This window comes from Dendrobates tinctorius, unplaced genomic scaffold (assembly GCF_039654945.1).
Source record: "Dendrobates tinctorius isolate UK_male_01 unplaced genomic scaffold, ASM3965494v1 ptg000092l, whole genome shotgun sequence".
Taxonomy (NCBI): domain Eukaryota; kingdom Metazoa; phylum Chordata; class Amphibia; order Anura; family Dendrobatidae; genus Dendrobates; species Dendrobates tinctorius.
The window spans coordinates 9,850,755-9,863,816 of record NW_027361760.1 but is presented as its reverse complement, the minus strand read 5'-3'; the positions used below and the strand labels follow the sequence as shown (position 1 = coordinate 9,863,816).

The 13,062-nt window shown below is 45.1% G+C and overlaps 1 protein-coding gene and 1 long non-coding RNA gene across 3 annotated transcripts in view; one reads left to right on the top strand and one right to left on the bottom strand.

The window, feature by feature from the left end:
* The window catches only part of ECHS1 (enoyl-CoA hydratase, short chain 1), a 329,387-nt gene that overhangs the window by 146,980 nt on the left and 169,345 nt on the right, over positions 1–13,062 (top strand). For both annotated transcript variants that reach the window (XM_073586319.1, XM_073586318.1), the window contains exons 2-3: positions 8,634–8,831; positions 9,941–10,068. In XM_073586319.1, coding sequence (XP_073442420.1) covers positions 8,634–8,831; positions 9,941–10,068 — 326 coding nt within the window. The remainder of the gene's footprint in view (positions 1–8,633; positions 8,832–9,940; positions 10,069–13,062) is intronic.
* LOC141098482 (uncharacterized) overlaps positions 11,391–13,062 on the bottom strand; it is an 85,425-nt gene continuing 83,753 nt past the window's right edge. The window contains exon 3 of the long non-coding RNA XR_012234261.1: positions 11,391–12,713. This is a non-coding gene — a long non-coding RNA (uncharacterized lncRNA). The remainder of the gene's footprint in view (positions 12,714–13,062) is intronic.

The following is a 13,062-nucleotide window of genomic DNA, read 5'->3' as shown; positions in this document are numbered from 1 at the left end:
TTCAAACCATGACAATTCTGTTAACGACCGAGACTCCGGCATGCCCCCGCGGTACGCGTCAAGCTTACTAGAGGGATACGCGAGGCTCTGGCACGCGAGATCGAGCAATATCAGGTCTATCATGCCCTTACATGTCCGGGGCTGCATGCGCGCTACACTGAATGGACCAGCTTTTGTCGCTTACAGGTGCAGATAACCCGCTGAACACCGTTAGTGATGGGGATCTGGGATTTCAATTATTCCCCGCGAACTGTGATTTCCCAGTAAGTGCAGGTCAACTGCAATTCCGGAATTAGGCCTAACCGTCATTCCTGAAAAAATGAAAAACTTACGTATCCAAACCACAGGTGATGTAGCTTGCTGAACAGCTCGGCAGCCGTTCTCAGGCCCAGTATGGCTTCGACAACATTGTAGAAAGTTGATAAAGGGTACAGTTTCACCGGATAACACGTATATATGTAGCATAGTTTACACATTAAAAACCTATGTCTATATATCAGGAGGCAGGCTTAGCCGGTCTCAGGCCCATACTGGGCCTGAGACCGGCTAAGCCTGCCTCCTGATATATAGACATAGGTTTTTAATGTGTAAACTATGCTACATATATACTACATGTTATATGCTACATATATGTTATATGCTACATACAGTATATACAAAGGTGAGAAAGGGTACATTATCACCGGATAACAAGTATGTATAGCATAGTTCACACATTAAAAATATATGTCTATAGATCAGGAGGCAGACTCAGACGTTCTCAGGCCCAGTATGGATTTGACCAAATGGTACAAATTTGAGAAAGGGTACATTATCACTGGATAGCAGGTATATATAGCATAGTTTAAACATTTAAAATCTCCGTGTTCTCAGTATGGATTAGACTACAATCTAAAAAGTAGAAAAAAGGAAATGTATTTGAAGCGTACACCAGTATACACTTTTGGTGGTATTTTTAAATCTTCATATATATTTCTGTCTCAGTAAGACAGTCCAGCCTCTCCGCAATAGGAAATGAGATGCATACAATTACTGACATAAAATCTAGTGATTGCAGAAATCTAGGAATTACTAATCACGGGAAAAACTTCCGTCACAATTCTCATAGGCGATGCTGACCCTCAATTAATTTGTGTGTTGAGACAGCGAAAACATTTATTTGTGAATAAAGTGTTGCTGTATCGAAGTACCATTGATCCCATCACCGTTACTCATCTCCATCAAATTTTTATCATAGGGTGGGATGTAAACATGGTGCTCACTGCCTTTCATGATGTGTCACGTAACTTTGGAGTGCAAAAGACAGAAGCCACAGGCCGTAGGCGATTCTATTTGATTGGCATGAGAGGGCACATTTAAAAATGTGCGCCGGAATGTCACACGTCTGTGAGATAGGAAAACTGTGAAAGCTGATGATAAACCACCACCGCATGTCATTGTGAGTCGAGGTCCATAAGAAATGGAAGCCATTGATCATCTGAAGCTAGAGCCCGGCCAGCGGGACAGGGCATAGCTATGTCTTAACCATCATCTATCAGTTCAACCAATTTGTAGTGGCAGTCCCAGTGAAGGATTTGACAGCCCAGACTACACAGCGGAGGAGCAGGGAGAGGTAAACATTGCGAATGCTGGGGCCCTGCCCAAGCAAGGGGGGCACACTCGTGGGCGTCGGTACTGGCATTGGGCCCCTCATAGTACGGCGGTGTGTCAGACGGCGGGTGTGCACCCCCACCGTCAGAGACACTTGATTGCACTATGAGGGACCCTGTGCCAGTGCCCGCACCCAAGAGTCAGCCTACCCACCTGTCCATGGCAACGGCACTCACACGTTTGCGTGCGCTTGGTGGTGACCCCGGCCATGGGGGGGGAGGCAGCCCAGTTAGGGAGGTTTAAAAAATGGCATATGTTGATGTGGGACATTCAGCTGATGCTAAAGGCGAAATTGGTCAAGTCCGATGAAGAGGAGGACCAAAGCAAGCCATTTTTCTGGCAACCTATGTGTCATCAGGGTAAGGTGGGACAAAATCCTTGGAAACCCATGCATGGTTCATTTTAATGAATGTTAGATCATCCACATTTTGGGTCAACAGACGGGTCCTTTTTTCTGTCAGGATTGATCCAGCTCCACTGAAGACTCTTTCCGATAGCACACTTGCAGCTGGGTAAGTGAGCTCCTGTAAGGCACATTGTGCCAATTCAGGCCAGGTGTCCAGGGGAATGACCTGTGAGGGAGAATATCAATATGGGAGGAAAAGTAGTTTATGACCATAGTTGACAACTGCTGTCTCCTGTCACTTTCCATCGATGCAGTATTACCAGTCGTGTGAGCGGGACTTGAAACATCAGTCCACAACATTGTCATGAAACCCCTGTCTCCAACGCCACTTCTGCTGTGTGCACCACAAACACCTCTTCCAAGCTGCCCCTGGCCCCTACGGCTCGTGTGAGAACCATCACTGCTGCTGTGTGCTGGGAATGCCGCAACCAACCGGTTTACCAGAGTTGCTTGTTAGCCAATATTGCTTGTTTGTTAGCCAATATTAGGTCAAGGTTCTCCTGTGGCATGATGTTTTGGAATTTGCCTTTATAGCGTGGATCCAGGATCCTGGCCAACCAGTAGTCGTCATCGTTCATCATTTTGGCAATGCGGGGGTCCCTTTTTAGGATCTGCAAGGCATAATCTGATATGTGGGCCAATGTTCCTGGTGTCAATGATGTACTGCGAGTGCTGGGTGGAGGAGCACTTTTTGGCAAATCCACATCCCTCCAGTCCCGCAGAAAGCCTGTACCTTGCCACGCCAACATTTTCTCTTGCCCCACGAGAAGCATCCTCCTCCCCTAAATAATCATCCCCATCATCATCATCCTCCTCTTCCTCTTCCTCCACCTCATCCATGAGAGGTCCCGGAGCAGACAATGGCTGAATGTCATCAAGGCTTCCCTTCTCTTCCTCATAATCCTCGGCTGCAGACGCCTGCTCCTTAATGTGCGTCAAAGTTTGCATGAGCATACGCATAAGTGGGATGCTTATGGCGTCGTCTGCGCTTACCAGCCGTGTGCATTCCTCAAAACACTGAAGGACTTTACAGAGGTCTTTCAGCTTCCACCACTGCACACCTGTCAACTCCATGTCTGCCCTCAAAGTGCCTGCCCGTGTATCCTCCCACAAATGCATTACGGCCTGCCTCTGTTCGCACAGCCGCTCCACCATGTGCAGGGTGGAGTTCCACCTTGTTGCAATGTCGATAATTAGGCGGTGCTTGGGAAGGTGGAGCAATCGCTGCAGCTTCTGCATATGACTGGAGTGTACAGGCGACTGGCGGATGTGCGAGCACAGTCTTCGCACCTTCTGGAGCAGGGCTGTTAACTCCGGATAATTATTGAGTAAGCACTGCACCACCAGGTTCAAGGTGTGAGCCAAGTGTTGTGAGTTCATTCTCTGGTTCACCAGTTGTGAGTTCTCCTTACAGACTCCCTCTGGTGGTAACAGGAGGTAGTGAGGCTGATTTGATCGGTGGAGATCTGCCACCTGAGAATGAGGATGACGATTGGACCTCAGGAATCTCAGATTGGATTTAAGACAGCCGACGCCCTATTCAGTTGCTGGTGATTCCTTCTGGCTTGTCAGCTCTTGGTTTTCAGCTCTGTTCCAGTCATCTAAAGCTAAGTTTTTCTGCTAATGTTCACACTTGATTTTGTTGGTCTATTCAGTTTTTTGTGTGTTCAGCCAGCCCACTCTTATTTATCAGTGTTTTGCCAATTTGCTTTTTGTCCCTTATTAGATTGGCCTCTTTTTGCTCTGTCTCAGAATATTCCAGAGTGCTGATATAGTGGGAGAAGTCTAGTGACTTCAGGGTTAATTTTGCTATCAGAAGCGTTGGACATTATTTTTGTAGGGTTTTTTTGCTTGTTGCAGACAGTGTCTTTCCTTTTCCTTTCCTTTCAAGTTAGTTTGGGCCCCATCGTTTGCTCAGCCTATTTTCCTGCCTGTGTTTGTGCCTTCATCTTGTTTCACTGTCAATACATGTGTGGGGGCTGTCTATTCCTTTGGGGTCTGCTCTGGGGCAGTTAGTGATCCCCTTTTCATGCTTCAGGCTTATTTACTCCTCCGGCAGTGACGAAGCGTCTAGGAACATTGTAGGTATGCTCCACGGCTGCTGCTAGTTGTGTGGTAGGATCAGGGATCTGCAATCTGCATAGTTACCAACCTCTCTGGTTTTCTGTGACTTAGCTTGTTTTGCTTTTTTCTCCTCGGTGACCCATTCATAACAGCCAAGCAAGGTATGTGTCTGAGTTTTGAAAGGGCTATGCCACAAAATTCCGGCCGTTATCACTAACTACCTTGCCTGCCGTAAGATGTAGACTTCCCAGCCATGACTCAGTTTGTCGCTGAAAGTAGTCGGCCAATACCTCCGCGGTGTGTCTGTCGCCCAAACACATCATCTTCAAAACAGCCTGCTGACGCTTTCCACTAGCTGATCGATAGGGGGACACCTCATGTTCAACACTAGCAGCTGCGGATGGAGTGCTCGTGCGACTGCGCTCTTTGGACGAGCTTTCGCTTCTGGAGGATGGTCGAACGCCTACAGCCAACTGTTTACTATACCGTGGGCTAGGCAGCACTGTCCCAACACCGCTGTCCCCTGTCGACCCTGCATCCACCACATTAACCCAGTGCGCTGTGATGGACACGTAACGGCCCTGGCCATGCCTACTGGACCATGCATCAGTTGTGAGGTGCACCTTTCCACTCACTGATTGATTCAGTGCATGGACAATGCAGTCTTTCACATGAAGGTGGAGGGCTGGGATGGCTTTGCGAGAAAAGAAGTGGCGACTGGATAGGGCATAGCGTGGTACTGCGTAGGCCATGAGTTCACGAAAAGCTGCGCTTTCAACCAACCGATAGGGCATCATCTCTAATGAGATTAGTTTGGCAATGTGGGCGTTCAAACCCAGTGTACGCGGATGAGAGGATGAGTACATTCTTGTCCTACTCATAGTCTCTGGTAGGGTGAGCTGGACTTGAGAGCTGCATATGGTGGAACTAGCGGTGTACAGGGCGGACTGAGAGAGGGTTAATGATGGTGATGGAGTTGGTGTTCTTTCTTATGGCCTAGATTCAGTCTTTCGTTGATATAACATTCTGATTCCCTTGCGACGACACCTCCACATTTGTTGCTGGTGGTGTGCTAACCTGTGGGCTTACAGTGGGGGAAACAATGTAGCGTTGCTGACTACCTTCTTTGGGAGCAGTTGCACATGTGGTACGTGAGGTTTGGTAGTCCGTCCACGCTTGCAAGTGCATGGTGGTTAAATGTCTAAGCATGCAACTGGTATTCAAATTTCTCAGATTTTTCCCTCGGCTAAAGGTCTTTGCGCACTTCTTACAGATAACCTTTGCCTGATCATTAGGATTTTGTTCAAAAAAGTGCCACACTGCACTCTTCCTACTATGGAAGACATTTTGCGGCCTTGCACGCTGTGCTATTTTGACCGTGTGGCCAAGCTGTCCTGCAACTCTGTTGGTTTTTGTAACCCGTTTTTGGACTGCTCCATGCCTGCCAGATAACAGCTGTTGTGATGTCGATGCCTGCTGCGGATGCTCCTCCTCCTCTTCTGAGCTATTGCCATCGGCACCCTCTTCCCCCAATGGATGCCAATCTGGATTAACAACTGGGTCATCCATCACCTCCTCTTCAATGTAATGTGCACCTTCCTCTGTTTCACCGTGTATGGTGGTATAGTATGCGGGAAGGGGCACCAGAGTTTCATCAGGGTCATTATCTGGCTCAGTACATTGCGAGGACAATGTAGTGCTCTGAGTGAATGTACCAGCAGAATCATCTAGCAGTGGCTGTGCATCAGTGCACTCCCTGTCAGATTCATCTTGGCCTGGGTAATTCACCATTTGACTTGATAACCCAGGCATGGTATGTGAAAACAGCTCCATGGAGTAATCGGTAGTGTGGCCTGCCGCATCCTTCAAATTTGGTTGGGGGGAAGGACACAAGGAAAGGTGTGGTTCATGACCAGGAGCCTCCAATGAGGACTCAGTGCTTTTATTTTTTAAAATTTCAGAAGAGGAGGCGATAGAGCTGGAGGCTGAGTCAGCAATGTAAGCCAAAACTTGTTGCTGAAGCTCCGGCTTTAAAAGCGGTTTACCTACTCCCAGAAAAGGAAGCCTTCAAGGCCTTGTGGAGCCAGATGATGACGCAGGCTCAACACCTCCTGCATTAGGTGCTATTTTACTTTTGCCACTACCAGCAGATCCACCACCAACACTATCATTACCAGCTGGCAACCCCTGCCCATTTCCACGGCCTCTTCCACCACACTTCCTCATTTTTTTGGAAAATGTACCCAAAATTTGACCAACTATATGGTCCTGTAAAACAAGGTACAAGGTGAATATAGTAGTGGGGAGAATTTGAATCTCCTTACACACTTCTGGACGCTGCTGTATTGTCTCAGGCCCAGTGTATATTACACCTCTATATAACAGGCTGATTTTGGATGGTGCAAAAAATGTGTATATAGGCCTGTGGAGAATTTGAATCTCCTTACACACTTCTGGACACTGTTGGATTGTCTCAGGCCCAGTGTATATTACACCTCTATATCACAGGCCGAATTTTGATGGTGTAAAAAATGTCTATATAGGACAGGGGAGAATTGGAATCTCCTTACACACTTCTGGACACTGTTGTGTTGTGAGCAAGGAAAGGAAATCAGTGCATAGACATCCAGAGTATGGTGTAAAATCTCAAATCTTTTATTAAATAACACACGTAAAAATAGCACAAAATGGCAAACACAGGGTGACACAGAGAAAAAGCAGAGCTATGGGGTATACAGCGTCACCCCTCATGATTGGTGCTCTTTTTTACATCCCCTATATATATATACCGCAGTTAACATCCCACTGACACATCCCCTGAGGAAGGAAGATCATTTCTGAAACGTACGTCGGGGTTTGCCGAGCCTGGGGTCCAGTGTCTCTCCCCCTCCCCCCTGGTATGTGTTGCTCATGCATTTGTGTCTCTGTAACTCTATCTCTTTACTATTTGGCCGTCCAGTTGGGGATTATACCCCCTATTACTTTCTAACTGGCCTGCTAGTTATATCTTTAGATTGCTGTGGTCACTTTGACACTAACTTATTCACCTACACTATCTGGTGTATTCACATGATTATGGGCAGAGGGAGTAATTAGACACTGTATACCCCATAGCTCTGCTTTTTCTCTGTGTCACCCTGTGTTTGCCATTTTGTGCTATTTTTACCTGTGTTATTTAATAAAAGATTTGAGATTTTACACCATACTCTGGACGTCTATGCACTGATTTCCTTTCCTTGCTCCTAATTGATTACAGTGTGTCCTACACTGATTTTCCATGGGCTGATTGTGATGGTTTCTTTTATCATCTGCATCCACACATAACATATGATGTTACTTTGCTTCAGCCCTGTGGTCTGTCAATTCTGCTTATCACTGTTGTGTTGTGTCAGGCCCAGTTTATATTACACCGCTATATCACAGGCTGAATTTTGCTGGTGTAAAAAATGTCTATAGAGGACTGGGGAGAATTGGAATCTCTGTACAGACTTTAGGACACTGAAGGATTCTCTCAGGTCCAGTGTATTTTACACCGCTATGTCACAGGCAGAAAGTGGCTAGTGTATGACAAACTACAATGTGTATATAGAATTGGAATCTCCCTAGAGTGTAGGTCTGTAAGAACGGACAAACTCCTCAGCTTTTCCTTACAGAGTCACACACAGCTTCCCTGTGGCCGTGATAACAGCCGGTACACGGTACTGTGTGAGGAGCGTACACTGCTGTACGGTGTGTGAAAAAATGCACGCTCAGTACCTCACCAGGACAAAACAATTACATTTGGATTGCTTTTAAAAAAGCAGTTTGAACACCAGTGTGCACACAGCAATGCAGCTATCAGGTAACCTTAGAAGGCAGCCTAATATCCAACAGAGCTGATCCACCAAAATATAGCCTCCCTTTGCACTGCACAATGACTGGTGTGTTGTACAGGCAAAATCGCTAGCAGCAGAAGCAGTTTTTTTTTCTTCTTTCCTGCCTAACGCTCTCCCTACAGAAACAGCAGCAGCAGCAGCTCTCCCTATTCTGAGATCAGCATAAGTAAGATGGCGGTCGGCGTGCACGCCCTTTTATACCCCCTGTGACGCCCCCCAAAGCAAGCCAATCACTTGCATGCCCTTCTCAAAGATGGTGGGGACCGCTGCCTATGTCCTCACGTTGCCCACAGTGTCCGTTGTTCCTGATTGGCTGAAAAAGGGCGCTAAAGCATTTTTGAAACGCGACTTTGGCGCTAAAGTCGCCAACCTCGTGGCCGACCTCACCCTAGGGTCAGGTTTCATTTCATGAAACCCGACTTTGGAATTTTTTCGACCGGTTTCGGTAATCTCTACTCAGTGACACAGTTTCATGCAAATGTATATATAATATACACACTTATTGTTATTGCTTTTCATTTCACTTATATCACTTTGTTCCTCTAGCAGCAAGATGTGGCTACACATGCACTAATAATAGCAGGACAAATTACATTTCTTGCTATGTTTTCATTGCCTTGTATTTTTTTTTCTCTCAGGGCCACTGTATCAGTACATTCTGGTAGAACGCAGAGGGCGGAACCGAAATGTTGGCTTTATACAACTGAACCGGCCCAAAACACTGAACGCATTGAGTGATGATCTAATGGCTGAGATCAACCAAGCTCTTGACTCTTTTGAAGGGGATCCACAGATTGGGGCAATTGTTATCACAGGGAGTGAGAAGGCATTTGCAGGTTAGTTTTGCCTGATTGAAATGCTTCAAATTTACCGTAAATATTTGTTGCCCAGCTTTGAAAGTCATTCCCCCTCCTCCATGCACCTTCAATAAGTGTCAGACTAACAATGGTTCAGCCAGCAGCTATCTCGGCCATCTCCCCAATGCACAGGAGCACTGGTTCTGCTGAGCACTGCTGAGTTCTATATGAGAGATTCACTATTAGACATCTATGGGGGCACCCTATGTCAGGGATCCAAAGGATCAGAAGTCCGAAATTGGATGTGCCTGATCCTTATTTCCTTCAACAATCTGCTTTCTGGGGCCCCAATACACACTGTCGGTTGAACCCATCGACATTAGTGGTATTGCCGCATGTTAGTATGGTTGTGGGGGAGCCTTAAAGAATCACTCCCTTCAAAGTTTTTTTTTTCCTCATAATGTATTTCAGTCATATTATATACCTCTGTGTACTTACAATTGCTCAGTTTGCCCTTCTACCTAGCTAATTCTCTTCTATTTCCTCTATGTAGATACAGGAAGTAACCTTTTTGCCTACATTTATCATTCCCCTTCATCTCTTGACCCAACTTATGCATGGAAAATTCGACTTCATGTTTCCTGTTTTTACACGTAGGCTGATGGGAGCAGTAGTCCCATCAGCCGACGCCAGTAACTGGATGTAAACTTTGTCCCCAATCACAGCTGCGGGCCCACGCTGTCATTTGACAGTGTGGGAATCGCGGCTGTCTGACCAGCGGTAATGATTTTAACGCTGATCAGAAGCAGTGTTTTCCGCACTGTCATGCACACGACAGTGTGGCAAACACTGGATGTTTGGACCCCCATTTAAGTGAATGGGGTCCGTGTTCGGGTCTGGGTACTGTTCTGGTACCCAAACTTTTTTTTAACTGTTCGGACCCGAATATCCAGGGGTCCGCCCATCTCTGTTTGCAATATATTAATAGAATACAAATTTTGATGGGAGTGCTTCTGTAACACTATAATATTTTGCAGCTTGTAGTAATACTTTTGTACTTTGCTGCTGGACAGTGTGTCCATACAAATTCCAGCAGAATTTAAATAATTTGATAAATAAACACTTGAATATTTTCGTTTTCCTGGCAGCTGGTGCTGATATCAAAGAGATGCAAAATCGGACTTTTCAGGAGTGCTATGGGGGGAACTTCCTGTCTCATTGGAACCGTCTCTCTTCTATGAAGAAGCCAGTTGTTGCAGCTGTTAATGGCTACGCAGTAAGTCACCGTATATGGTTAATTTCTCATAGCTGATCTCTGTCCTAAAGAAAATCCAAAAACCAATCATTTGTGATGATAAAATATATTTTATGGACCATTACAATAAATTAAATTGATATGGAAGTAAAGGGGTTTTCCAGAGTATTGATGTTTGATATTGATGACTTATCCAAAGGATAAGTTGTAAAATTTAAACTATGAAAAAAAAAATTAAACTAGTTACATAACTGTTACTCCTCAAAAATTTCAATAAGAAGTGTTTTTAATTTTTTTTTTTTTTTTTAATCCAACATATGGCCTGGATTGGAACAGTGGATTGGCCTGTATGTTGGAGGGCAGTATTGGAGTTAAAATCCAGACTCGAACCATATTTTGGATTCTGATGGAACACCTTGATTATGAGCTTTGTTTGAAAACAGGCACAGACTGCAAACTCCAGCCACCTTTGCTGTGTTCGAAGAGTCACAGTAGATAGGGGGAGAATACTGCATATAAATACACTTCACATCGTTGAAATTGCAATACCAAGAAGGAAAGCTGTGGAATTATGAAAATCACATCATGGATAGTCTTGTTATTGATGTCCAAATGATGAAGGAAAAAATAAACCTTTCAAAACATCTCGATTTATACAGTATCCAGTATGAGCACCAGGTGTAGAAATCCCGTTACTTACAGCATTGACTGCTATCAATGAGGTCATTAATAGTGGTTTGAAAGTTCTGCCACACTGAATGCACGTGAGCAACACTATGAGAAGACCTTCAGGAGGGAATGTCACACTGATCCTACTTTAGTCATTATGGTGTGAGGAGGCACAATGTACAGTAGCCTGAAACCTCTAGTCTTCATTCCAGGTACCCTAACAGTTCAATGTTGCATTGATTTGGTCATGGTACCAGTGGTATGGCCATTTCTGCAGTGTCCCAGTAGCCGTTTATTCATTATGACACCATGAAGCCCCATGTTGCTCTTGCTTTTGTGAACAGACTGCTTGGCCTAAACAGGCTACCATGATCTGCATTATCTCCGGAGCTGTGCGCGCGTGATCGTCGCTAACAGGTGGCTTATGTGATAGCCGAGTCCTGGCTGTCGGGCTATTTAACCCCTTTCCTTTCCCACCCGATGGGCACCCTCCGCGACAACATTGCAAAGGCCTGTTATTGTCAAGGTAACCAAGGTCGTTATGGATACTTTGCGGTCGTTATGGCTACTTACCGGTCTGTCATCTGTGGGGGCCTGTGTTGATCATGACTGGCAGGTGGTATAATGCATTTAAGGAAAAAGGAGGAACGAATCCAAAAAACAACAACCAATAGTCATAATATAAAATTGCTTTATTTTGTGGTAAGGCAAAGAACCTAATGCAATAAAACATGATACAGTGCTGGTTAATCATTACCAAAAATAGGGAAACGGTAGGCCATGTTGCCAATAGTATAGAAATATTGCCATATATAACATGAGAAAGAGTCTCTAATCAGGATCCAATCAGCAAGGGAATAACACAATACAAGTACCTATAAGGCCATCTCCAACTGCAAGCTGATAGATAAAACATCCGATAAAAATCAAATGGATTATACACATATTGTATGTTACCTGAAAGATGCAGTGCAGGCAAACAGAGGGTCCCCATGCCCGCCCCAACACGCGTTTCGGAAAGCACCTTCGTCAGGGGGCGCACTATTAACCATGGACGCTCAGTTGAAAAAGGGCACAGAACCGAAAGGACTGCAATTGACGCGACCGGAAGTGATCATCTGTTCCCCAGGCAATACCCACGCCATCAGTCACAGCGGCTGCGCAGAAAATGCGAGCGGATGTGATAGTCTGTTACCTAGGAGATGCCCAAGCTGTCCCAACACAGCGAACGAGGAGGTGTGACGCCCAGATCACGTGGGGCCCCTCGTGACTAGACACCCATAACTCCCCGGCGCCGACACAGAGAATGCCTGGAGCACCGCGCAGGTGCAGAAAGAAAAGTGAGGGCAGCCACAGCATATTAGAAGTGGGCAAAAACAAGACCTGCATATCATAACTATATCGGCGGCATAGTGCAATGATAGTTATATACTAGGTAACACATTAATGTAAAGATTGTAGCAAAGATCATACAGAGTCACAACAGTAAGAGATAATAAGATTACCAATAAAACAATACAATGATAATCCCTTTATGGCTGGAAAATAATGCAGTACAATTATAGGTGACCATTAACAAAGCTTGTAGAAGGAAGATGAATAATAATAATATAATATGAATAATATAATACCAGGATGTGCACGACAGTATGTCCACATAGGTAATATTTGAACAGATGGACTCAGCATTACTGGTTAACACTGCGACAGTATAATATAAATATTTATAATAGGCATATAATAACATGAATTATATGAACCTGGCGCAGTATCATCCAAATATTATTGCTGAGCAAAGGAAATATCCTAGCGACGTACAAAATGCATCCAGACATACACATCGAATCTATGGGCATCATAGACCTGTAACAACCATGTCCTTAAAATATGACCATAACCAACTCAATCTTGCGGCACCAATAGTGGAAGTAAATGTACAGCATCTGCTTCTTCTGTATGCCAGCAGGTCCGTCTGGAAGCCCATAATATAAAAATATCTAAAAAAAAAATGTATAAAAACAAAAATTAAAATCAACAAAATGACACCAGCATGCATGCGGAACTCCACAGAACAATAATCAGAGGAAAGGGGCAAAAGTGAGGTTTTCGTTCAGCCCGTGAGGATGCACAGTTCTCAATGTCCAAATCCATCTGGATTCAAGACGTGTAAATCTGGTGGATAATTTGCCACCCCGTATACTGATATCAATAGTATCAATCCCTCTAAACCGTATCAAGCTACTGTCACTGGCGAGACAAAGCTTAAAGTGACGTGGGATTGTCTTAAGTGTGGATGCATCCACCTGGCCAACCGACGCCTGAATGCCCAAAACATGTTCGCGCACA